Source organism: Cupressus sempervirens, chromosome 6 (genome assembly GCF_028749045.1).
Source record: "Cupressus sempervirens isolate cs-2001-9-10 chromosome 6, ASM2874904v1, whole genome shotgun sequence".
Lineage (NCBI taxonomy): Eukaryota > Viridiplantae > Streptophyta > Pinopsida > Cupressales > Cupressaceae > Cupressus > Cupressus sempervirens.
Genome location: NC_143123.1, coordinates 48,243,688 through 48,269,877, shown reverse-complemented (window position 1 = coordinate 48,269,877; position 26,190 = coordinate 48,243,688). Strand labels below are relative to the sequence as shown.

The 26,190-nt window shown below is 34.6% G+C and overlaps 1 protein-coding gene across 2 annotated transcripts in view; it reads right to left on the bottom strand.

Annotated features, from left to right (window-relative positions):
- Positions 1 to 1,465: 1,465 nt before the first annotated feature.
- VAD1 (GRAM domain family protein) overlaps positions 1,466 to 26,190 on the bottom strand; it is a 98,618-nt gene continuing 73,893 nt past the window's right edge. Inside the window, exons 15-18 of one of the 2 annotated variants that reach the window (XM_089786636.1) lie at positions 25,579 to 25,640; positions 25,347 to 25,464; positions 24,943 to 25,256; positions 1,466 to 2,193 (exon numbers count right to left, since the gene is read on the bottom strand). In XM_089786636.1, coding sequence (XP_089642762.1) covers positions 1,927 to 2,193; positions 24,943 to 25,256; positions 25,347 to 25,464; positions 25,579 to 25,640 — 761 coding nt within the window. In that variant the 3' untranslated portion in view covers positions 1,466 to 1,926. The remainder of the gene's footprint in view (positions 2,194 to 24,942; positions 25,257 to 25,346; positions 25,465 to 25,578; positions 25,641 to 26,190) is intronic. The other variant, XM_089786638.1, reaches the window with a different exon arrangement.

Here is a 26,190-nt window from a genome sequence, read left to right as displayed (position 1 = left end):
CCAAAATATCCAGTGCAATTCCATTACTTGGATATGTATTTAGTATCCACAATGATTTGAAGGGTTCTGATGCTTTCAAATTTAATCACAATAGCCAAAAATGTGGTCAGCAAGTTGCATATAATTTCTTGAAATTGTCTACTTTTGTTGAGTAGTTATGTAGCTCTTACATAACTGCCAATAATAGTTTAAGTTGATAAAGCTCCAGGCATAATAAATGCATGGTCATTTGAATAACAAGCACAAACAATGCTGAGGCCTTCAGGTCCTCAATTTGATCGTCAATCCTATCTATCATGAAAATTCGTCTCGATGGTTATTCATCTAAAGTTGCAATTTAAACACTAAGACATATCTTTTCTAAATATGTCTGTATATTAAAATTATGTTATATATATTTTAGATGGTTTATCCAAAATTTCTTCTATCTGATGGTCTTTCTAAAATTTAATTGTATTTTATGCAATGTACTCTGGGGACACGTCCCCCCCATTCTGAGCGTTCTTGAAACAGAGATGTCTCCAGAATGGAGGGATGATGTTCCCAAGTCCCCAGTGGTGCCCATCAATTTTGCCACTAGCCATTGAGAACGTGAGAATATCTTGCCATTCCTAGGAAGCTGGGGGCACCTATGCCTGGACGTCCCCCATGGCAGCAACTTTCAACTCGTGTTTAAAATAATATTTTTAAAATTATTTCTTTGGTTCTATTCGGCATCATGCTACTTCTTGTAATCATCTTTACGATCAAATACTTTTGATTCATTTCATATTATAGAAATCTTCCATTTGCCAATTCAACAATTTAAAATCTTATGTACTATTACTATTGAGTATTCTAATTTTTAATTAAGAATTCAATATTGAAAACTTCAATGTTTAATGTTCAAGTATTTAATATTTAGTAATTGGTATTTGCAATCTTATACATCTTTTCATAACTAATAATTTAAATACCATTTGTATAGTATATAGTGTATACATTTACACCCTCCCGGCTGCAGCAGCACCCTGCCATCCCCAAATTGAGGTCTGTTTCCCTTTATCCCTCGTCCTGGAAACCTGTCCCACACTTGATCTGGTGTTCCCTTGTCCTCGACGGTGGTGTAACGATGATTTTATGGCAAAATTTCTTGAAGGTGTCCAGACAACCATCCGTTTTAGGCCCCTACTGAAGAACAAGAATTTCAAAGATTTCCACAATCCATATGAATGCAAGATAGTTTTTCATACAATAGTGTAAGAATTTTTTATCATCAATATTTCGGGTGTGATCTAAAACATTGACGATAAAAGAACTCTTACACAATCGAACAAGAATTTGTAAAGGTAATCTGTTTTTTAGCCTATACAGCTATCCTGTTATAGATTACAAACATTTATACTAGCCAAAAAAAACAAAACTTTTGTAGGACTACTTAAGATATTCTGCTAGTTCTTAAATGTCTACTCGACTGAAAACTATATTGCAACTGATTTGACTATATAAAATTCAAACCCAAATACATTTCAAGAAGCCAATTAAGTATGCCTTCCATGACTTTGATTCAGTTCAATTTGTTATACAAATGATAACCACTCAACCAATTTAATATTTTTTACAGTTCCGATTCCCAATTTTCGCACTTGCTAAAAGTCAAAATCCATAGCTAATATATGAAATGAATTGATGAGACAAATGCAGGGCAATAAAGGGATCACACATGAAATCCCAAAAACTTCCACTTCTTTGTTCTTATCCAAATTAACTTCCGATCTCATGAAATGATAGTTAGCTCCAAAAAGATAAGAGGCCTCTCATTCTGCATATTACTCTTGATAAATTACTACAGTAAGTAAACTGCCTGAATATGGAAGTTACTTTCTAGCATTTATGACAGGAAAACACGTCCATCTTAACAGATTACTCTGAAACTTAGTGCCTGTGTTAATCTGGTTGAGCTTTTGAATTAAAACGATTTATTGTCTGCAGGTGCCTCTTCAACAATGCTAACTCATGGTGGATGCTTTTGAAACGAGCTTCCATCATTGACACTTCTTCCTCTAGATAGTAAATACGTCGTTCTAACCAAGTTGCCACTTCCATAATATTAGACTTTTGCAGACTTTGCCCTGTGTATTCAGAAGGTTTTTGGCTAATTGAAGTAACATATTGAGCAGTTGGATATCTAGACAGCATTATTATGATTGCAATCTGTTCCCATAAAAAAAGGTCACATTAGTGAACGCAGGAGAGAAGAGAAGGGATGATGCCCCTCCTAGTTTATAATAAACTTTACTACGTTACATAGACTATTCCTCAGAAATCCATTTAATATCCCCAAAAGTTTAAACTATCTAAAACTCAACTTCAAGTGGCACTAAACATCTTTTACAAGCTTAAAATTCTGAAACTAAAAAGTATTGAAGCAAATATGCATTTATGCATTGAGAGGCAAATCAAACAACATTTTTCAAAATTTTACAAGAGTGAATTAAAACAATAGTTTAAAACAAAAAAAACTTCGAACTTTTAAGGCACAGTCAACGTTATTTAATACCAAGAACAACAATTATCAGATTTGAAGGACACATTTTATAAGGAACACTGCCTAAGACAGCTCCAAAATCTTGACAACAATTCTTAAAATGACAAATATAAATGAGAATTACATTTTGTTAGATAGAGGCGATTAGGATACCGGTTGGCAATGGTCTTTAACTTTACACAGCCCAACAAGTTTTCTGGTTGACATGGATTGAACTTGCACCTTGCAAGCTCTAATTTTTAAAGTTTGGAGTTAGTATTGTATATTTGCTGGATAAGACACAGCAGTATTTATTTGAGAATGTAAAGCATATATCAAACAAATTTAAAACATGTCTACTACGATATTATCACTTGTGATAGAATCTTGTGTTTCGTGATTTTAATAACTAAGAACATCTAAAGCAGAAAAAAAATTATTGTTCAGCATTTTACATAATTAATCTGTAATAAGCCTGATTTAGAGGCTGGTCGGCAAGCCTAACATGTAAGTGTTTGATAACAACTGGTGTATTTTGCTAAGTTTTATATTAAAAAAATAATAATTCATTATTATAAATAAATGATATTTTTTAAGCCGAGAGGCTTTCTATAGCGGAAGCATTCATCAATGTAAACTTTTCTACTTTAAAAAAAAATTGACATTCATTTGTGTCATATATTTTATAATTATTTTTACATCTGTTCATTGCAAGTGTAACTGATAATAATGCATGCAATCAAAATGTAATAGCAAGGATTAAAGAGTCACCTGCTGCAAACAATAACCCCCGCGCTTTAAGAATTTTTATTAATATTTAATGAGAATGGAGGAGAGTGGATGGAGTAGTAGATTAAGTTTATTCATAACCAGTCCCTCTGAAAAAGACGACTGGAGAGTATTATTCAGCTCTGCAACAGATTTCATTGCATATTTTGGGCAAAGATATCCTTGTCGAGGCACCTATTGTCATAAATTATCTCAGTACAACAACACCTGAGAAGGATATCTCTCGGCTTATATATATATAAGCTAGTAATAACTTCGCTGAAAATGGCAAGAGGCCAACTAGTTTGATTCTGGGTGGTTCCCCTTTTGTGGCCAACTTAGTCAGAACAAGTAATTATGTGTGTGCTGTAGGTGGCTAGATCAAAATCTCGAGTCTACAGGTCAGTTCAGTCCAAGACCTTTAGAAGGCTGTAGACAGCTTATCCTCTCTGTGCATCCCAGGTGGCAGCAGGTATAAATGTATTGAAACTCATTTGGGTGCAACAGCTTTATCAAATTATATATACGGGGCATGTTTATCAGGGGGTATCATCGCAAGGTAAGATCTATAAGCACATTGATATCTTGTGTGGATTCTATCCAGGCACAGACCTTGGGTTTGGGAAAAACTCACAATAGCGTTGATTCTTCCAAAAGCACAGTGTATTTCACATACCTGTTCATGCTTGCACCTTAAAACACAAGCTTTCAATACAGATCCATCCTGACAGTGACAAGAAAGCATGATGCGAGGAAACAGTATGAATTCAAATTGCATGTATCATGTTGAGTTTTTGAGTTGTGATTCTGTATGATGGATGCATTGTTTGAAAACAACCAGATATATTCTATTGCAAGATTCTCATCTGCATCAAGATGGCCTCATGTGTAAAGGAATCTAATTACTTTCCTGTGGGTAAACATTCTGAAATTTTTGGTTTACTAAGTTGATATCTTAATCTTGAAATTAGCTTTAGAGGTTGCAATTTTATCACTGTCAGATTTTCCATTATTCCCTGCCTGGTATATTTCAGTGCTATCAGAATTTAGCATCCTGCCAACCTGAGGGTGACTAATGATTGATAGGGCCTACCATTACCAACAGTGTGAACAAGGATGCTGCCACGGGTGACGAGGAAGATGATAAATCTCAGGTATTTATCAGGGATGTTGTCCCTAATTTTAGATTTGAAAAAAGATAACCTATCAAAATTTTAATGCAAGTCTCTAAACACATTTTGCGAGGCATCTCTCCATCTCCTAGGAATCCATTGCAAATCCAAGTCCCTCGCCTCTCTTTATCTCAAGTTTTGTTGTCTAAAGTTGGTTTTTTCTTCAATTTCGGGGTTCACAGATTGTATTGCAAGTTTGTTATCTATGTCGGATCTCTGGCCTGTAATTGCAAGTAATTGTTATTACAAGTTACAAGCTTGAATTACTTGCACTTGAAATAGCCTTCTTAAAACCCGATTTTGACTTGGTATTTTATCATTATGTTTATGTTTTGTTTTAATGTATTTTGACTTAGTATTTAATGTTAAGTTGATCCTTTTAAATGAAATCAGATCTTTTTATGGTCAATGCAAGTAAATGTTATGTCAGATTTATAATTTGTAAGTTTGCTTACAAAACTCAACATTACAACTAACTTATATTACACCTTGCAATGATGGGTCCAAAACCCGAAATTACAACCTACAATGAAGGGTCCAAGACCTAAAATTACCACTAGCTACTCATTCACATGAAAAGGAATTGACAATAAATAACTAACTACTAATTAGTAATTGCATTGACATGAAAAGATCTTAACTATCAATTGAAAAAATTAAACTACCTTTTTGATGAACTAATACGATTGATCAGAATAGATTAACTAAATATACTACACAGCATATGTAAAATACTAATTTCTAACTGCACTCCTACCTAACATTACATATGAATAGGAGTGCAATTGCATAAAATATAATGTTGAAACTGAGATAAAGAAGCAACCGAAAGAAATAAAAGACTACTAACGAGGTTTAGATCACACCAAATCAAGAGAAGTAGAAACTGGTCTGCACTGTGCAAGTCTAGGCATTTGGAGGAGAGGAAAAGCATTGACAGAGGCTTAACCTCCCAACCACGGACCTAGTGCAAGAATGGCCCTCCCCCGCACGAGATAAGGCATGTGTACACCATCTCATCCTGCCACTTGAGAACATGGTGTTATTGTCAACTATATAGCTAGCTAGATTGCAAGTACCTCCCAACAGTCTATCCATCCGACTATGAGTTATCCTGACATTTGGTGATCATAGCAGCATCATTCACCAATAAACCTACCCTGGCTAGAGGTTTTCCAAAGGACACTATGTGCCCGATCACTGACCGCTCACCTTGACAATCCTAACTAATACCCAGTTCCCAGTATGAGCTGACTTTATTACTGATTTCAATTTTTCTTTAATTCTACATAGTTCTGAGACATCTTTCTATCTGTCCAGTTTTATCAAACTGTTCATTTCATATGGACTACACCACTCATCTCAGCCATTCTTGGCTATTCTTGATGATCTATGGTGTTTTTCCAGCTTGCATTATAAAATATTCAGTTATGTAAACGAATTTCTTATTGCATCCATAATTCAGAAAAAAAGAAAAGACTATGATTTCTATGTGGCCAGATTTACTTATGGACATCACTATATTTTGGAGGTAATATCGACAGATTCTTCTTGACACAGATAAATAAGTTTTCAGAAATAAAATATTATATACCAAAGGCCTTTATCAACATATGGAGCTCTTGGCACGACTGGTATAATAGTCCCATTCCAATTCAAATAAACTTTTCATATTGCAAATCCAGGCCCAATAAGACCATCTTGTGTAAGCTATGAATAATAATCTATTGTCCATTATTGTGTAAATAAAATAAACAAACTCAAGGAAAAATGACCTGATAAAAGGGGCTTTGGATTGTAGATCGCTTGCTTTAATCGTTGATCAATGAACTCCAATGAAATTCTTAGCTGGTATCACAATTCTATGTTTGCCAAGTATGATGGTAGATTTTGAATGATCAGCAACTAGTAAATATAAAGAAGAATGATCGGCCAACATAGGAAAAAATGAGCAAAAAGATGGAGTTGTGTTTGCATGAAGAACAAGGTGGCGGAGACGTGTCTATATGTTAACTGTCTTGGCCAGTGGAATGACAATATAGGAAGAAATATAAAAGGTTGAAACAACAAAAAGAGTTATAAGAGGTCGATAGGCTTTACATGAGATAAATTAAATTTGATATGGGAATTAAATCTTTACCCATCCTATTACATAAATAATAGTCATGCCATTTATGTGTACTTCTACGCATATATAGATATATGTATATATACACACATTATAATAAAAATATAATTATACACACATATATATTTATATATCTTAATAGGTACAAATATACATAAATACCATGCATATTACTTATATAATATAATACATCCGACATCAAATAATGCAGGGTGTACATATTCCAATTTAAAAGGTAGCAATTTTATTGCATTTATTATTTATAGAAATATATATACATATCCTTTTAAATTAGATGACCTAGTTAGCTCACTGTGGAAACTTGGTATTACTTAGTCTGTCCTAGTTTGCTTTTCCCTAGCCAAGGTGGTTTAGACAAATACTTGAGAAGCTCGGTGGCAGGTTGGTGTTTGTGCCCTAATCCTTCTCTGTCAATGCCTTCCCCCCTTCATTGCACCTTTGTGAAGAAAATAACGTAGTAAAAGTACATCTCCAATGAATTCTACTGCAAATGATTTAACCATAACAAATAACCAACTTAACCAACCATTTCCAATTTGCATGAAATCATAATGAATAACCAAATTTAACCAAACATTTCCAATTCACATGAAATCTCAACGGCTATAAGTTATTTTCAAATGTTTTTAAATTAACATAAAATATGAGATGCAAAATATCCTCCACTTGTGTTTCATTGCCCTCAATGAACATTTACAAATAAGTATATAAAAATAAATAAAAATTTACATAAGAGTTGTCATAATGTCTCTGAATCCTCAATTTAGAACTCAAAATAATAATATCGTAACAAAGTTCATAATTTCAAAAAAGATGGGGAAATTTCTGGAAGATTTCATCGTAATCTTTCCAAGTAGCATTTTCTTCAGCATATTGGTCCCATTGCATTGGGTTATAAGCCAATTTCGTAACCACAACTTACGCATCTCAAGTATTTTGAGGGGTTCTATTACCACCATCCCTAGATCTTGAACCTGCAAGAAATTCCTTTCAATGATATGCTCAACATTGGCTATATATTTCTTAAGGCAAGACACATGAAGCACATTATGCATCCGGGCAGGGGCTAGAGGTATAGCGATTTTGTAGACTACAGTGTTTACAACTTCCAACACCTCAAAGGCTCCCACATATCTTGGGGCTAGCTTGGCATTTCTACCAAATTTGATAGCAATTTTTTGTGGTTTAACCTTTAGGAGAAATTTTTCCCCACCTCGAATTCTCTAGGAGTTCTTTTAGCATCTGTATAGCTCTTCTGGAAATCATTGGCCTCCTTCAATCTTTGACGGATTTCAACTACCTGCTCTTCCATTTCTAAGAGCATTTCAAGACCAACAATTATATGATCCTCAATCCTGTTCCAACTTACAGGGGTTCTACATTTTCGTCTATACAAGGCCTCAAATGGTGCCATCTTTATAGCAGACTAATATGAGTTATTATAAGAAAACTCTACTACAGAGAGAATGCACCCTAAGTACTGAATTTCCTTTTAATAGGAGCATTTAGACAATTTCCCAAACAACTTATGCTCACGCAACCTTTGAAGAACTATTTCCAAATGCTCTTGGTGCTCTTCCTCATTCCAAGAATAAGGATATCATCAATTAAGACCACGACAATTTTATCTAAACAATCCCTGAACACACTATTCATAAGATTCATAAATGTTGTACGGGCACTGGTTCTCCGAAGGGTAAGACTATGAATTCATAATTCCCATAATGGGTTCTAAATGTTGATGAGTATCTTCGTCTTTAATCCTGAGTTGGTGATAACTTGATCTAAGGTCAATCTTAGAAAAATACCGTTGCTCCTCTCATTTGATCAAACAGAGCATCAATTCAGGGAAGTGGATATCTATTTTTTATGCTGACCTTGTTAAGCATTTTATAATCTATACATAACCCATGGTTCCATCCTTTCTAACAAACAATGCTGGTGGTCCCCAAGGTGAGACACTAGGGTAGATAAGTTTCTTATCCAATAATATTTACACTGAGCTTGTAATTCCATCAATTTTGTGGTAGTCATTATATAAGGCGCTATGAATATGGGTTCTACTCCAAGCACAAATCTATGGTAAAATCGAATACCCTAGAAGGAGGTAGTCTAGGTGACTCCCCCGAGAACACATCTTGATAATTCTTAAGGTAAGGATACCAATCTGCAAAAGATTCCTTCTTTTCCTCTCTAGTTTCCCCATCCTCTAAAATGCAATCCTCTTGATAAACCTTTTCTTGGATCTAATTTCTATCTTCTCTTCTTCTACATAAATCTCACACCGTTTTCTTCTACATCTCTTAAGTTGCATGGTTGATATTTGATGAATTTTAACTTCATGTGGTATTCCTTGAATAACCACAAGTTTTCCACTGTCACCTAAGCATTCCACTGTTTTTGCAAGACAGTCCACTTTTGCCCTATTTTCGCTAGTCCAATTGATTCCCATAATAATATCATAAGAACGCATAGGTGCTACATACAAGTTAACCTCAGTTGAAAAGGTTGGAAAGCCTACTTGAGCCTCAAATAAACATTGATCTACTCGAGCCTTTGACACGTTTGCATACTCAACAATCCAAGGGTTTTCCATGTATCCAATTCTTTTTGGAAACCTACTTAACAACTTTGGAGATATAAAACACTCAGTGGCTCTAGTATCAATTAATATAGAAATAGGGTTCCCATATATCTTACCCAGAGTTTCTAGAGGACCCATCTGATGCTCCGCTTGACAATTATCCACTCTTGCATGGATCCTCTATGGAAAAATGGTTTCCTGAGGTGGTAATGGAGGACGTGCTTGCTGATTAGATGCACCCTTAGTAGGACACTGATTGGCATAATGATCTCTGTCACAAATAAAGAAAACTCTTGCTGGCCCTTTCTTTTCATTTCCCTTCCTGTTATTATTATTGTTGAAATTGTCCTTAAAATCCTTACTATTGTTCTCCTTGAACTCGAGTTTGTTGACCTTGAAATTCTTAAAATTCTTTTTGTGAGTTCCTTGCTTATAAGAACTCCAATTTTCCTTCCTTTTGTTGTCTCAGATAGAATCATCCTTTTCCAAATTTTGTTCTTACTTGATAACTCTTATGAGCCTCCTCCACGGTTCGGGTTTTAGTACATCCAGGGCTCCCCTAGTTTTGTTATTCAGCCCCACGACGAACTTCCTAACCTTGAAGTTTCCATCTTGTTGGCAAGCAAGGACATACTTCAGAGGTCAAGTGAACCTTTCCCAATATTCGTTCACCAACTAGTCCCCTTGTTTAACGTTTTGAAAATCTAACACTTTTTGATTGTAGAAGGATTGGGGTAACCACTTGTTTTTAAAGATCACGACAAATTTGTCCCGAGTAATATCGGTGGTCTTAAGATTCAACTCCATTTTACCTTTTTCCCACCAAGTAAGCAGCTTCTCCAATAAGTTGATAGATTCCCCAAACAAATTTTGAGGTTTTAGAAAAGCTCTTAATTTCAAAAAAAAATTCCATCTCGGTTAACCATGTCTCAGCATAATCCCTAGACTCTAATCTTGAAAAATACGGAGGTTTCATTTTCTTTATGTCAGTGGATAATTAACTGGCTATCTGTTTCTTCTTTTGAATCTCCAACTGAGTTGGTATTGGCCTATTCCTTTGCTTGCTATGAGCAGATGGTTCTACTTCAGTTTTGGGAAGGGCAGAGGATTGGGTGTCTTCGTGTCCTTGCCCAAGTTGATTTACTAAATCATTCATTCTTTGTTCCATTTGCTCCATTCAAGTTTGGGTATCAAGTAGTACTTGAGCAAGTTGGTCCATAGAACCTTTCCTTGGATATCTCATTCGGCGCTCAATTATTGTTTTTATTGTTTTCCATTGCTTTTGAAAAAGTTTTCTAGAAATAAAGTTGGTTTCATCCATCAGTTTTCTTTTTAAATTGGTTGCTAAAGAAGTAAAATGAAGAGGTGAATAAACAATATCATTTGCTCTCAACACTTTATTGATTTCCATTTTTAAAAAACAATGGATTTATGTTGTGACTACAACTATATTCATTACAAGATTTACCCACTACTGTGAGTACAAAATTTTCAAACATTGTTCTTCAAGGCAATCAGACATCCTATCCCTGGCTCTTCTATTTGTTCCCTTCCTTGGGCTCATTCTGCCCAATACAAGGTACATAATACATCGTAAGTGGATCAATTTCCTTCGAATTGCAAACTTGGATAATTTTGTTTCTCATGATTGCCTTCCTAGCAATAGTCCTTTTGACTCTATTTTTTAAAATCCTGATTAAGGCATGGGCTAATGTTTCATCATCTCTAGTCATGGAAAAGAATGCATAATCATATTTAGACACGTTCTTGAGTATAAAGACATGAACCGGGTGATGGGGTTTCCTTCGAGGCATCATTCGAGTTCTGATCCTGCTCTCATTTAAACACTTTTGTTTTAGTTTTAAGTCAATGGTGAACCCAAGGTTTACTGTCAAACCTAGAGCTTTGATACCATATGTAACAACTGAATTTCTGAAGACTAAAAACCAGTGAGATACTCTTTATTTTATCAAACAAAAGTAAAAATAGCTACCCATTCACATGAAAAGGAATTAATGGAAAATAATTAAATGCTAAATTGTAATTGCATTCTCATGAAGAGATCCTAACTATCAATTGAAACAATTAGACGACCTTTTTATGAACTAATAAGATCGGTCAAAATAGATTAACTAACTATGCTATTTATGATATGTAAAATACTAAAAATTAATTGCAACCCTAACTACCATTTCATATGAATAGGAATGTAGTTGCATAAAATATAATGTTGAAACTAAGATAAAGATGCAACTTAAAGAAAATAATGGATTAGTAACAAAGTTTAGATCACACCACATCAAGAGAAGTAGAAACCGATTTGCATTATGCAAGTCTAGCCATTTGGAGGAGAGGTAAAGCATAGACATAGGCTTAACCTCCCAACCACAAACCTAGTGTAATCACCACTCGTTCTCTACTAAGAATGGCCCTACCCTACACGGGATAAGGCACATGTACACCATCTCATCCTGCCACTTGAGCAACTTGGTCCTAGAGTTGTCAACTACACAACCGGCTAGATTGCTTCTAACTTCCAATTGTCTATCCATCCGACTATGAGTTATCCTGACCATTGGTGCTCATAGTAGCATCATTCGCCACTAAACCTACCCTAGCTAAGGACTTCAAAAGAACACTATGTGCCTGATCACCCACCGCTTGAATTGACAACCCTAACTAATACTTAGTTCCCACTATGAGCTAACTAAATTTACTGATTTGAATTATTCATAAATTCTTCATAGTTCTGATACATCTTTCTATCTTAATATTCAATTATGTAAAGGAATTTCTTACTGTATCCATAATTCATAAAAGAAAAAAGAAAGACTATGTTTTTTGTGTGGCCAAATTTACTTTCCACCACAGATAAGCTTCCATAAATCTTAGGGATAACATCACTATACCTTTGGAAGTATAGATGGCATGATCAACCAATTATTCTTGATACAAATAAATAAGTTTTCAGAAATAATACATAATATAGCAGAGGTCTTTATCAGCCTATGGTGCTCTGGGCATGACTGGTGATATAGTCCCATTCTAGTTCATACAGACTTTTCATATTGCAACTCAAGGTCTGAGGGGACCATCTTGTGTAGATCACTTGCTTCGAATTGTAGATAACTTGCTTTAATCATTGATCAATGAACTCCAACAAAATGCTTAGCTGGTATCATAGTTCTACATTTGCTAATTGAATATGATAATATATTTTGAATGAATCATAGAATTGCAGATTCGGCAAAAATAATGAATGGGCTGCAAGAAGCCCATGATCAACTCTGATGGTAAATATAAAGAAGAATGATCGGCCAACACAAGAAAGAATGAGCAAAAAGATGTTGTGTTTGCATGAAGAACAAGATGGCGGAGACGTGTCTATATGTTACTATCTTGGCTGATGGAACAACAATATAGGGAAAAATATAAAAGGTCGAAATAACAAAAAGAATTATAAGAGGTTGATGGGCTTTTCATGAGTTAAATTAAATTTGATAGGGGGATTAAATCTTTACCCATACTATTATATTTGTTGGTGTAAATACGTATTTACTATTTACACTTACTTAAGTTTACTTAGGTTAATGCATTATTTTAATATTAATTTATTTAGTCACCTAGGAGTATGTGCACTCTTGTGAGTTGTCATGTTGACAACACAGGAGTTCGCACCTCATTTATGCGCATGGTGTCTACAACATAGGAGTGAGCACTTTATTTGAGCACATGGTGTCTACAACATCTCCACTTGAGATACACCTTGTCATTCTTATCCTCTCATCTATAATGAAGGATAAGACCTATGCTTAGTTGTCATGCTTATCTCCTAGAACCTTCTAGAGACATTCTAGATGTATCTTAGAGGCCTTTATATATAGGCACTCCTAGTGTACTTTCATATCAATCATATATTGAATGAATATATCGTCATTCTGATCATACTCTCTTTTGTCTATTGTTGTGCTTGTACTTGAGTTCCTTGGTCTTGGGTGAATTTTTCCCTAAGGAAAATTCTTACATGGTATCAGAGCTTGGGGAGATTCTCTTCACATAGCCGTTTGAGACCATTCTTGCTTCAGCACCTCGACCCAGATCCGAAGTATCGTAGTCATTGAGAGTTTCTAGAGCTAGAACAGACCTTGCCATTGCATCCGGAACGTTGATTCGGTGCAAATCGGCTATAAATTTGGCTACCCTAGGCCTTGTACTTTCATAGGATATGAAGATGGTGCTAAGGTATACAAACTTATGGATCCAGAGACTCATGAGCTTTTTGTGGAGAAGGATGTACACTTTGAGGAAAGTTCACCCAGCTTATCCTCTACTCCTCTCCACACCTCATACACTGTGGAAACTGATAGTGACACCAGCGATAGTGCTTCAACAGATTTAGATACATGGGGTTCTATCAATAGTTGCAGCAAGAGGTCACGGCATTAGTATAGTCCACACGCATATATTGCCACAGTGATAGGTCTAGCACAACAAGGTACATCTTGTCTTTCAGCTCCAACAACAAGGGATGACTACATGGCACACATTTCAGGTTTGTTCGTGGAGTCACACACCGAAGACTTGGGAGACAGCCTTGATGATTTACATCTTCTCTTTGATGAAGATGATCCTTCTATAGTTGTTGCGAGGGCTCACTTTGACCCTCATGTCCATTCTCTACATGATCGATCTTCACAGGTTGGCGTGATTGTGGATTCTTATGAACAGCAATTGGAGGAGGTCTCTTTACCAGTTGAGGAGATAGATGGCTCATTGGGATAGGTTATACAGACATCCTTGCCAGATCTGCATTCATTCTTTTCAGCACAACTAGAAAGGGCGACCATCAATATTGATATAGGGACATTCGAGTAGGTTTTAGGGCCACCATACATCTTCAGGATTGTACCTTTGCCTTTGTTTCTTCCAAAGGGGAGGAACATCATTCAACATTCTTGGACCAGCTTCTTCCTTGGAGCAACAATCACTAGTCGGCATTCTTCATTGGGGGTGGGGGTCTACCTTGTTTTTCTTCCTCTTCTTTCTTATGAGGGGGACTTTTTCCTCTTACGAGGTCTTGTTCTTCTCATTCTTCACTATTGTATATACTTGATGTATGTCGTAATGGGGGGGTTTTGATTACTCCATCCATACATGCATCTAGTCTTTTCATCTCTCTTTTTGGAGGAGGGTTTTTCCCATGAGGTTTTCCCTCTTTCTCCACTTTATGAGAGATTGCATTTTCATTATGTACATGGGTAGCTAACATGGCCTAGTAGTCGGGACCCATTATGCATTTCATCCTAGTTTTTCGTAAGCTTAAGGGCATTCCCCTAAGTTGCACTTAAGGGGGGGTGTTGGTGTAAATACATATTTACTATTTACACTTACTTAAGTTTACTTAGGTTAATGCATTATTTTATTATATTGCATTATTTTAATATTAATTTATTTAGTCACCTAGGAGTATGTGCACTCTTGTGAATTGTCATGTTGACAATACAGGAGTTCGCACCTAATTTATGCACATGGTAGGAGTAAGCACTTTATTTGAACACATGGTGGCTACAACATCTCCACTTGAGATACACCTTGTCATTCTTATCCTCTCATCTATAATGAAGGATAAGACCTGTGCTTAGTTGTCATGCTTATCTTATCTCCTAGCACCTTCTAGAGACATTCTAGATGCATCTTAGAGACCTTTATATACAGGCACTCCTAGTGTACTTTCATATCAATTCATATCAATCATCTATTAGATGAATATATCATCATTTTGATTATACTCTCTTTGGTCTACTGTTGTGCTTGTGCTTGAGTTCCTTGGTCTTGGGTGAATTTTGCCCTAAAGCAAATTCTTACAATATTTATTATAGACATACTATTTACGTGTACTTGTATGCATTGTATTTATATACACGTTAAAATAACAATATAAGTATACCCACATATATATTTATATATTTTAATACGTACAAATATACATAAATACCTTGGGTATTACTTATATAATATAATACATCTGACACAGAGGAGTCATAAGAAAGAAATTGACCTAGCCTTGGAATTACAAGAAATCTCAAACTGAGACATTGAAGAATATGAGGGTTTTGTGCAAGCAATGAAGGAGACGATAAGGAAGCTAGAAGGAAAATACCAAAAACTAAAAAGTGAGAACAGGGCTTTATGGTAATATCCAAACAACTAATCTCATGTAGTGAGGGAAGAAAGCCAAGCCTTTTTTTGTCCAAGATGATAAAGTAGACGAGCATTCAATATCCTTATTTGATAACATCAAGGAGTCTTTATACAAAGTTGTTTGCAATTCATTTGAGGATAATCAAATGTACTTACCAAATAGTACATCTACCAAACAGACAATGTAATACAATACAAAATATTGTCACACTAACATCCCCCACCTTATTATATTTATCTTTAAAAAATAAAACTCACCTTGCCCTAAGGACTCCCCCTCGAGGGTTACATAAGGAAACATGTTGATTACATAATATAAATACATTTTTGAGAAAGTTTTCTTCTAAAGTAACAAAACCTTGAATCAAGAAAGGCTCCATCAAGTTGTTTCTTGACCCTCAAAAAGGTGTGGCTTCGTGTTGTGTTCTTAGTCTCTCAACCCTGAACTATAAAATCACAATCTTGAATTGTTCAACAATTATCCCTAAGAGATGCAACAAAACTCTATCATTATCTATTGACCGCAAAAGGGTATAATTCTCGATCATATATTCTTAAGCTCGCTTGACAATAATCCATATTAAGCGCAATACCAAATCCAAACCTATCTCCAAAATGAGTCTTTACAAGCCATGCATTCTTCAAATTTGCTAGCATTAGAAAGCAACCTAAAATAGAAAACCCAAAAAATGCTTCTCATGCCAAACACTGTCTCAAAGAGAGAAGATGACTTGAGATGATGGAAGTTCCTCCATCCTCTAATGCTGACAACCTCTAGATGTGAAGGTTCAAAGTACAAAATTGTCATTAATAGGAGAATGCAAATCATTATTGAACTCTCCATCATTTGAAATATCCTCATCTTCAATGCAAGTAAGATTGTCTTTATCAGATTGTTCTTTCAATTTTCCCTTAGGAATATCACTAGCTCTAGTTCTAAAAACCCATGTTGTGTGACCCATTTTCTTATAACTAAAAACATATCCTTTTTGTTTTTATATGACAAGTCAATCATAGTTCAACCACAAATCTTTATCCATTCTTCTTTTCTATGCATTTCCAATTTTTTCTCTTTTTATGGTTTTTTTCTTTTGTGTGTGTGTGTCAGAAGAGCCCATTTAGAATTACGACTCAAGTCCACACCATTAAACTGCAGAATCTTATCTTACAATGCCAAAGAACCCAAGACTATATTGAAGCATCCAATTTTCTGATCTTTCACTTCCCTTCAATCTTTCTATGGTTGCAAAATTGCGTGCCTTCGATGGTGGTTACTGCCTTTGTGTTTTCTCTAAATTGAATACATAGAATTATGCATCAAAGGCTTGAATGGACCTATATAGCATGTCCTAATTTGGATCACAGTATAAACAAAAGCACTCCTTATTGCACCAGTGATAGTTTGAGGAATATATTGCTCTTTTTATAGTGATTGTTGAGAACCTCGTCTAGTGTAGGAGGCTCCTACTATTGTCAGGATGAGCCCATTTATTGTTAGATAACTGAGTTAGCCGATTCTCTCTACCAAATGGCACCAAATTTTTGTGAGTCATCTCGTTTTCTCAAGTTTAGTACCTTGCTTCAAACAAATTCTTTACAAACCTCTACACCTCAAGAATGAGAATAATCTAGAAATCAATTCTCATAGTGCCTCTACACCTCTCATCATCGTTCACTCCTCACACTAGCGCTGGCCAATACTGTCAATAATGCTCAGGAGAATTTGGTGATACGGATCTACTAGACAAGGGACTTTAAAACTGCTATGATACCAAATGTCAAAGATAATAAAGCAGATGAACATTCAATAACATCGAGTCTTTATACAATGTATCTATAGTCCATTTGTGGAAGTAGTGATCGAATGGTGGTTATAACAAAGAAACAATGTAATATGATACAAATTATAGTTACACCAACATTTGTTCCTCTTATAGTTCTTCTAGTTGAGCCAAAGGAGGTATTGAGAGAATAATATAGCTTTCTCAAAGTGCAAAAGCTGTGAGAAGGCATCTAAAGAGAAGTATACTAATTTCCAGAAGACTTGCTGCAGATATACAAAAGGGCATTAACCATCCTCTCCAAAATACAATGCATAGATGAAGTCACGAGATGATAAGCATGTTTATCAAGATGAACATCTCACACATGCAAAGCTTAAATGGAAACTCCTAGGAAAATGTTGGTTGATGGTGGAGTAATAAGGGAAGGAGAAGCATATGACATAGCTCGTTGGTACAATGTCACAATCATGGAAAAGGAGATGTTTGAGCATTTCAATGAGGAATCCACTCGGTTGAGAAAGGTTGTCAGAAATGAATTAGCAAGGAACCTCCAACACAATTGCAGCCTTGTTACTGCTGAGACAGACCGAGAAGGATCTAACTATAGACAACCTCTGTAGTAAATTGGAGGGGTTCATTCAATTAAATTTTTCACGAACGATGACTTTGGGAACTTTTCCATATTTTCAAACATCATGCATATGACTCGCAACTCATTGTTGAATTGGGAGAACAGTTTAAACAAGTGTGCACAAGAGATAAAATTGTTAAAGTGTTGCTTCGGTAGAAGTGAAGTATAAATTACATTAAGTATATGAATTTGTGATTCTCTCATATATATACACTTAATCATTCTTATGTATTTCTGATGTTATTCCTATACTTAAAAATATTTGTATATCTCAGAAGTTTTAATATATATATATGACCCTTTAAAGACTCTCGAATTTCTCCATGTATATTGGGCTTGAAATGCAAACTGACGGCTAGTTAAGGTTTGACTAGTATTATGGTCCATGTAGGGACATGACCCTACGTGGCCATTGGCCACGTAGAGTCATGTTCCTACGGGGGCATGAACTCTTTCTTCTATGTATAAACAAGATCACCACTGAGAAGGTCATCAATCAACTTGGCAATGTACTGTTCTCCAGCAGCGGTCTATACATAGTTGCAGTATTATCTATATTAATACTTTTTTGAATCCATCTTGGGAGAAAGTGTATATATATATATATATTCAGTCTGCTAAATCACAACTGAATTATATATATCAGATCTGAATTATTAGTGATTGGGAATACACTACTGTTCTCTATCAGGGATCCAACTACATTTATATGGTATCAGAGCCAAACTGATAGAGAATCACAGTCAGCCTTATACAGATTTAAATCTAGTAAATTATCTTCAATCTGAAACTATGGTAAATCATGTAAGATTAGAAGACACACTTGAAGGGGCCTTGAACTTTGCATCATGGAAAATACAAGTAATGATCATTCTTCGAGAAATGGAATTAGAAGAATACATGGAGGAAGATAAGTCTATGTCCGAGAATGGTCTAGACAAAACACTCTGGAAAAGACATAATAATAAAGCTATGAAGTTCATTATAGATTCCGTCAGAGATCACATTCTCCGATCACTATCAAGCCTAAAAACAGCCTATGACATGTTCACCACTATTAAGAATACATTTGAAATTAATAATACCAGTAGACTATTGACATTGATGCAACAACTACTATACATCAAAATGAACAATGAAGAGTCTATTACATCTTATTTTTTAAGAATCTCAGAGTTAAAAAATCAACTTGCAACTATCGGAAATCAAGTGGATGACAAAGAACTTTGTATCATAGCACTAAAAGGATTACCCTTATCTTGGGAAACTTTTATTCGTGAACTAAGCTCTCGACCTGAACTTCCAAAACTTGAGCAACTCAAAAACAAATGTACTCAAGAAGAGTAAAGATTAATTTCAAGAGGAATCAGTCCAAATCAAGCCCTTCAAGCCAATACCAACAATAAGGCAAAGAAAGGTAAATTTAAATGAAAAAGAAAGGAATTTAACGAAACATGCAAAAAAGAGATTGGTCAAAAGTACAATGCTTCAAATGTGACAAATTTGATCATACTCATAACGTTTTTCCAAAATGGAAGAAAATTCAAGCCACTCTAGCAGAAGTCAAAGATGAAAAGGATGAAAACCTTGCATTTTATTTAGCCCTCTCAATTGAACTCAACTCCAACAAAAATACATGGATAATAGACAGTGGAGCATCTCGTCATATAACAGGTTTTAAAGACAAATTCAAAATTTTTGAAGGATACTCCTCTGAAGAATTGACTATTGGGGATAATTATACATATCCGGTAAAAGGAATTGGATCATGTTCAATACAATTGAAAACATGGTAACACTTCAACTAAAGAATGTTTTGTTTGTACCTGGCATAAAAAGAAACTTGGTCTCAATCTCTGGCATTACAGACCAAGGGTATCAAATAACATTCCAAGAGGATAAAGTACTATCATGACCCAAGAACTCCAACATTAAGAATGTAATCACCATTAGGTTCGGAGATGGAAGTTTGTACAAACTCTGTAACCATCAAAATCTAGCTCTAAATCATGAAATATCAAATACTAATGAAATCTGGCATAGAAGACTGGGACATCTCCATTTCCGTGCCTTACCTAGTTTAAAACCTGATCATTCTGGAACTTGCAAAGGATGTGCTTTAGTTAAAAACAAAGAAGGTTCATTTCCTAAAAGTAAACACAAATCCAAATCCGTACTCGAACTCATTCACACTGACTTGTGTGTTCCAATGTTTGTACCTTCCCTAAGTGGATGTCTATACTATGTAATTTTTGAAGATGACTTCCCTAGGAAAACTTGAATTTACTTTCTTAAGCTTAAAGAATCAACTGAAGTGTATATCCAAATTCAAAGAGTTTAAAGCCCTAGTTGAAAACCAAACTAGAAAGAAAATCAAAATTTTAAGATTTGACAATGGGGGTGAATACATTTCGGAAAACTTTAATGATTTATGCATCTCTATTGGAATTAAGAGGGAGCTTTTTGTACCATATAATCTTCAACAGAATGGAGTCGCAGAAAAGAAAAACAGATCTATTATAGAATCTGCCGAAGTCATTATGCATGATCAAAACCTCCACGTCTCATGCATGATCCAAAATAGATGCCCTCATTCAATATTAGAAAACATTACTTTTGAAGAAGTATTCACAAGAAAAAAGCTAGACTTAAGTCATCTAAGAATCTTTGGATGTCCTATATACATTCATATTCCCAAGGAAAAGAGAACTAAACTAGAATCGTCAGAGAAGAAAGGCATATTTCTAGGATACAGGATTTATGTCCCTTGACAAAGAACCATTGAAATCAGCAGAGATGTAAAATTTGAAGAAGACATTGCTTTTAATGTCTCAAGAAACATTGATGAATCATACACAGAACCAACTACCAAATTAGATGAAAATCCCACATTAGAGAATCAGAGGGAGAGCGATTTTGGAAGTCTTGAACTTCCAAGTTCTAATATAGAAAGTACTTAAAACCATAACATTAAAAAGAGGGCACTTTGGGCAAGAAAAATGATAAGAGGAAAATCAAGTAGAACTTGATGAAGTATTAAGAGAAAACAAGAGAACAAAGAGCCTTTCGTGTTATGATGCACAAATATCCGAACTCATCAAAACAGAACCTACAAGTGTTGAGGAAGCATTATCATGTCAACCTTGGAAAGATGCGATGATTAAAGAATATCAATCCATTTTAAAAAATGATATATGGGATCTTGTATCCAAACCTAAAGATAAATCAGTTTTCTCCTCTAAATGGTTATTCAAAATTAAGCATGCACCAGATGGTAATATTGAAAAATACAAAGCCAGATTTGTAGCTCACGGATTTTCACAAAAAGAAGGAATAGATTATGAAGAGAATTTTGCTCTGGATGCTCGTTACACTTCTGTCAGAACCATCTTAACCATTGCACATCCAAAGGGTGGAAGATACATCAAATGGATGTTAGAACTGCATTCCTAAACAGCGTAATTGAAGAAGTATACATAGAACAACTAGAAAGATTTATCAGCCATGACAAAAATTCTTATGTATGTAAACTGAAGAAAGCACTATATGGTCTTACACAAGCTCCCAGGGCATGGTACGAAAGGATAGACAGCTACCTTTCAAAATTATATTATTCCAAAAATGAAGCTGATCCTACTATATATTTCAAAATAGTTGATGGTGATATTATTATTCTTGTATTGTATGTTGATGATTTACAAATAATAGGTGAAGAACATCTTAAGGCAAAAGGCAAATAGGATCTGACAGCAGAATTTGACATGAAAGATGTAGGACTTCTTCATTACTTTCTAGGCCTAGAAGTATGGAAAAAGAAGAACTACATCTTTCTAAATCAAGGAAAATAGATTGTTGACATTCTAACTAAGTTTGGGATGATGGACTGCAAACCCTTAACTACTCCTATGGAAGCAAATATCTGAAAGGCCCTCTCACATTGGAGATCGTAGACAAGATGGTGCACATAGTTTAAAGATTTCAGACCACCCAATTTATATGGAATAGGCAATATAAACTGGGAGAGTATATATATTCCTGAGTGCAGTCATGTTTAATTGAGTAAAAGCATTAGCCATGGGTATTGAAGACGAAGGCAAACATGCATCCAATAGCTTGATAGAGTTTGTATCCAGGGTATAAAACTTATCCGTATACCCAACTATCTCAATCTCAGGTAGTTGCAGCTAGTGAATCAGGTGTGTCGACCTGCTAATAGATAACAAAGGTTGTCAGACAGATTTAAGGACTGTAAATGATGCATGCTGATTGCTGATTATTGACCACGGATAAAAGCCTTAAAACCTGCAATACTTGAAGCAAAGTGTAGTCTTACCGTTGTGGCTGAACAGAAAACTTTGAAGATTATCATCTCTGTCAGATCATTGTTATGTAATATTTGTGATTTCAATCAAATTGTATGGTGAATTAAGTTATGGATATCCAAAAATCTAAACTGATTTTAAACTTTAAGCATAAAATTGCAACAAACCCTTGCAATCATTCAAAAACATCACTGAGACCTCCAAAATTGCTGAACCAGACTGACACAATTGCAACCCATTACTCTTCCATCTAGTCCATTACGGTTGATTAAAAGAGTCATTTTTGGTGTTGGTTTTGGAACAACATTAATTTAGAAGTAACCTGTGGCACCTTAAACAGACCTAGGTTAAACAAATTCATTTGTTTGGGTGCAGAACAACAGCTATAACACTTCCTTTTTGTTCCAACAATTTCTCCTTAAGTTTTAGTTCATAATTAGCTTCAGATTTGTTAAGGTTGTAGCTTCTGTCGGATTGATTTTATCATGAGATACCTTGTTGATGGTAAATCATCTTTAAGATAAATATCTTATATATATAATATATATTATATATATTATACATTATATATTATTATATATTATATAAAAATATATTATATTGTTATAAATAATATAATAACATATTACACATATGATTAACATATTAATATTACATATATGCTTAAAGATGAGTTACATATATGTGTTAAATTCTAGGATCGTTTCTGCAAATGTAGAATCATAGCCATTGTTATTGATGATCTCCAAATGCAGATTTGGATCTCATATAAATATGAGAGGAGACATGTCTTTATGGTGTAAATATCATTTTTAAAAAATATTATATTAACATGAATAATAATAATATGTATCATTAACATGGATAAGTATATATAGGAAATTATGATTACCAATAACAATAATGTATATCAGATCGAATCAATCCAATTGAAGCTACAACTTTAACACTCCCTCTTAGTTAGGGAGGATTGATATAGAACAAATTATGCTCTCAAGTATATGAAAAGATATCATCTCACCTATAAAAAATTTCATAACTTTAATATAAGCTTAAAGAACACCTTAAGTGTGGCCTATAATAGTAACTATGTCATGGAGTCCACAAGATCCGGCCCAAAGAACCATAACAAGTTGGTTATCATGGTGTCCAGCTAAATCTGGCCCAAAGAACCATGAGTTGGTTATCATGGTGTTCGGAAAAATCCGGCCCAAAGAACCATGATAACAGGTCTACCATTTATAAGATTGCCACCTTACAATGGTTACCTTTTTTCTATTCGTTATCATGACTTCCAACACTCTGGAACAACACTTTAATGAAGTTTGTCATGATAACAGGTCTACCATTTATAAGATTGTCATCTTACAATGATTAGCTTTTGATTATATATGTCAATGAAAGATCGTCAACTTTCATTACATATCATATGTGAAATAGTAACCACCATGAACCCAATCAGAGGGTGGTACAAAGGCTTTCACCTTAATTTTCTCTCACAAAGAAGAATGCATAACAAGGAGTTTCACTCAGAACTAGTGATGTTTAACCGTAGAGACATGTCTCTTCATGAGACATGTCTCCTCCTCTCATATTTATGAGTCCTCAAATCTGCTTTTGGAAAATCATCAATAACAGTGGCTACAATTCTACATTTGCAGAAATGATCCTAGAAATTAACAAGATTATGCTAACCTTTCATGGTATACGATTACTTTATGTTTTTCACTTAGAGGACACCTTACTCTAATGTTGTTCATTAAGGAGACACAATTTCATTCTATTGTTTCTGGCTGTGCTTGAATTAATTGTACAACCATTCAAAGTTCAATTATTCTATCAAAGAAATCCATGATTTTAAATTGGACTATTTACTGTCAATGTTAGAATTTTCAAAGATCTTGGATGGTTCACTTCCGAATCTCTTCTCTTTCTTATAAACATCCTTCTTAGTGTATCCAATGGATTCTTCTCTCATTTTCAGTACGTTTTCCACCTTAAATGACATGTATATAGAGTTCCACTTGCATTCAACCAGTTGGCTTGATTGATTCTATGATTCAGTTTAATTGTAAACTGGGTGGCTACTCCCAAATATTTTTCAAGTAATTCATTGTCCTCATTCTAATCTACGTATGCTCTCACCTTGCACACCTCAGGAACTTGGTTGTTGGAAAGAGATAATCTGCACAAATGCAAAGAAAATTCAAAACTTGGATGTAACTTTTAAGCCAACAGACTTGGGGGTTATTATTGCATCAACTAATTGGTTTGTATTTTCAGCTAGTAGGGAAATGTTGTGGTGTTGGATTAAATTGTCTTGATTCAACTTGTACAATCTAAAAATGAAAAAACTTGTTTGTGATAAATAACTTTTACAAGTTTATGCTAATATCCAAGGTAATAAGGTAGGGTGGAAATATATTTTTCTTTATCTCGCTATTTCAAAAACCCTAAGAAAAATTGCACAAAGTATAAAAAATTGTAAATCTTTTCTATAGCTTAGTGTAGGGTTCGTATTAATTTCAGTGTGCTTCTCATTGTAATTTGAAGAGATGCTTATCCCACTGTTTGCTTCAATTTGAGTTGTTTATAAAAGAAACGAGAGAGAGAGAGAGGGAGAGATATTTCCACTTTCAAGATTGGAAAAATACACACTAGTGAAAATAGTGTTCAAATACATATTAATGAAAACAGTGATACTAAGATATCAAAAATGTCTCATATCTCAATTTCAAAACAAAATCACTTCTAAAGCATTGAAAGGAAATGAACAACAAAATTGAAATTCATAGGATGGAAGACAAATTCTGGGTATTAAATACCTGTGTAACAGCAAATATAGCTATTAAAATCAGAGCCAAAACTAAACTGAACTGTCCTCCAGGTTTCCAGTGCAATGTCAGAGTAGTATACACATTTGATAGCAGTGGTGACGATCTGTAGCTAAAAGTTTTGGTCAGCAAAGTTTCCATGGTCCTTTGTGCATTACTCAATTTGAAATTTGAGTCTTCTGATGACTCTGCTTCAGGCTTGCCAAAATGCTGTCTAGTTGTAGCATCTTCTGCTATATTACAAGCTTTTGAAATCGTATCATCTCTTTGTCTGTGCTCTGGAATCGCTGATAGTCCATTTCCTTCTTTAAAAACAATAGTGATCAGTAAGAATAACATTAAACTTGTACCACTTTTATTTCAATGCAAATGTGATAAATAATTGGATTCTATACCATCTGCACTGAGCACAACTCTTGGGGAGTCTGGACTATTTGGTATGGATGTAACAGGAAGCTCACAATTCATTGTTTTGACACTCTGCTCTTTAACTTGTTGCAGGAGAGAATGAGCCTACAATAAAACAGACCATACTGAGTACAGAATTACAGTGGTTTTTCACGATAATAAAATTAATTGAATTGAATATGGAGGTACTGCAAGACTTATAGACGTTGGTAATCATACCTCATGTATCCAAGAGGCATAAGCTTCCTTGCATTCTTCACATGTACCTTGCTCAATTTTTCCTGCGTGGTACCAAAATACCACACAATGATTAGCTACAGAAGCAACTTTACATGATATTTAACAATGAATCAAATGCAATACAGTTCATCTTTTAAATTATAAAGATTGATGAAAAGCGTGATGAAAGACGGATAAATCCGACAAGTGCTTGATCCAGGTTTAAACTTGCTATTGCAAATTGATGCATTATAGAACTTCAATTTTTAAAATCTTATTTTTATGTAACTATGATAAATTGAAAAATACATTACTTTTATTTAAGAAGTTTCAAAAAACAAAACTGCAAATTTTATATCAACATTTTGTATCACCCTTTGTGATCAACCATTACAATGAGAATGAATAATATAAGAATTGCTTAAAAACTCATAAAAGTTGCATTTTTCTTTTGCTTAAAAAAGTTGAAGCATATTTCGAAAAGAAATTATAAATTTTTGAAAAAAAAAATTAATATTGCTCTTATACGATGTTGGTCAAATAATGAATGGTTTAAAAATAATTAAAAAGCCTTGTAAACTTTTCAACGTGACAGGTGATGCTCACACGACA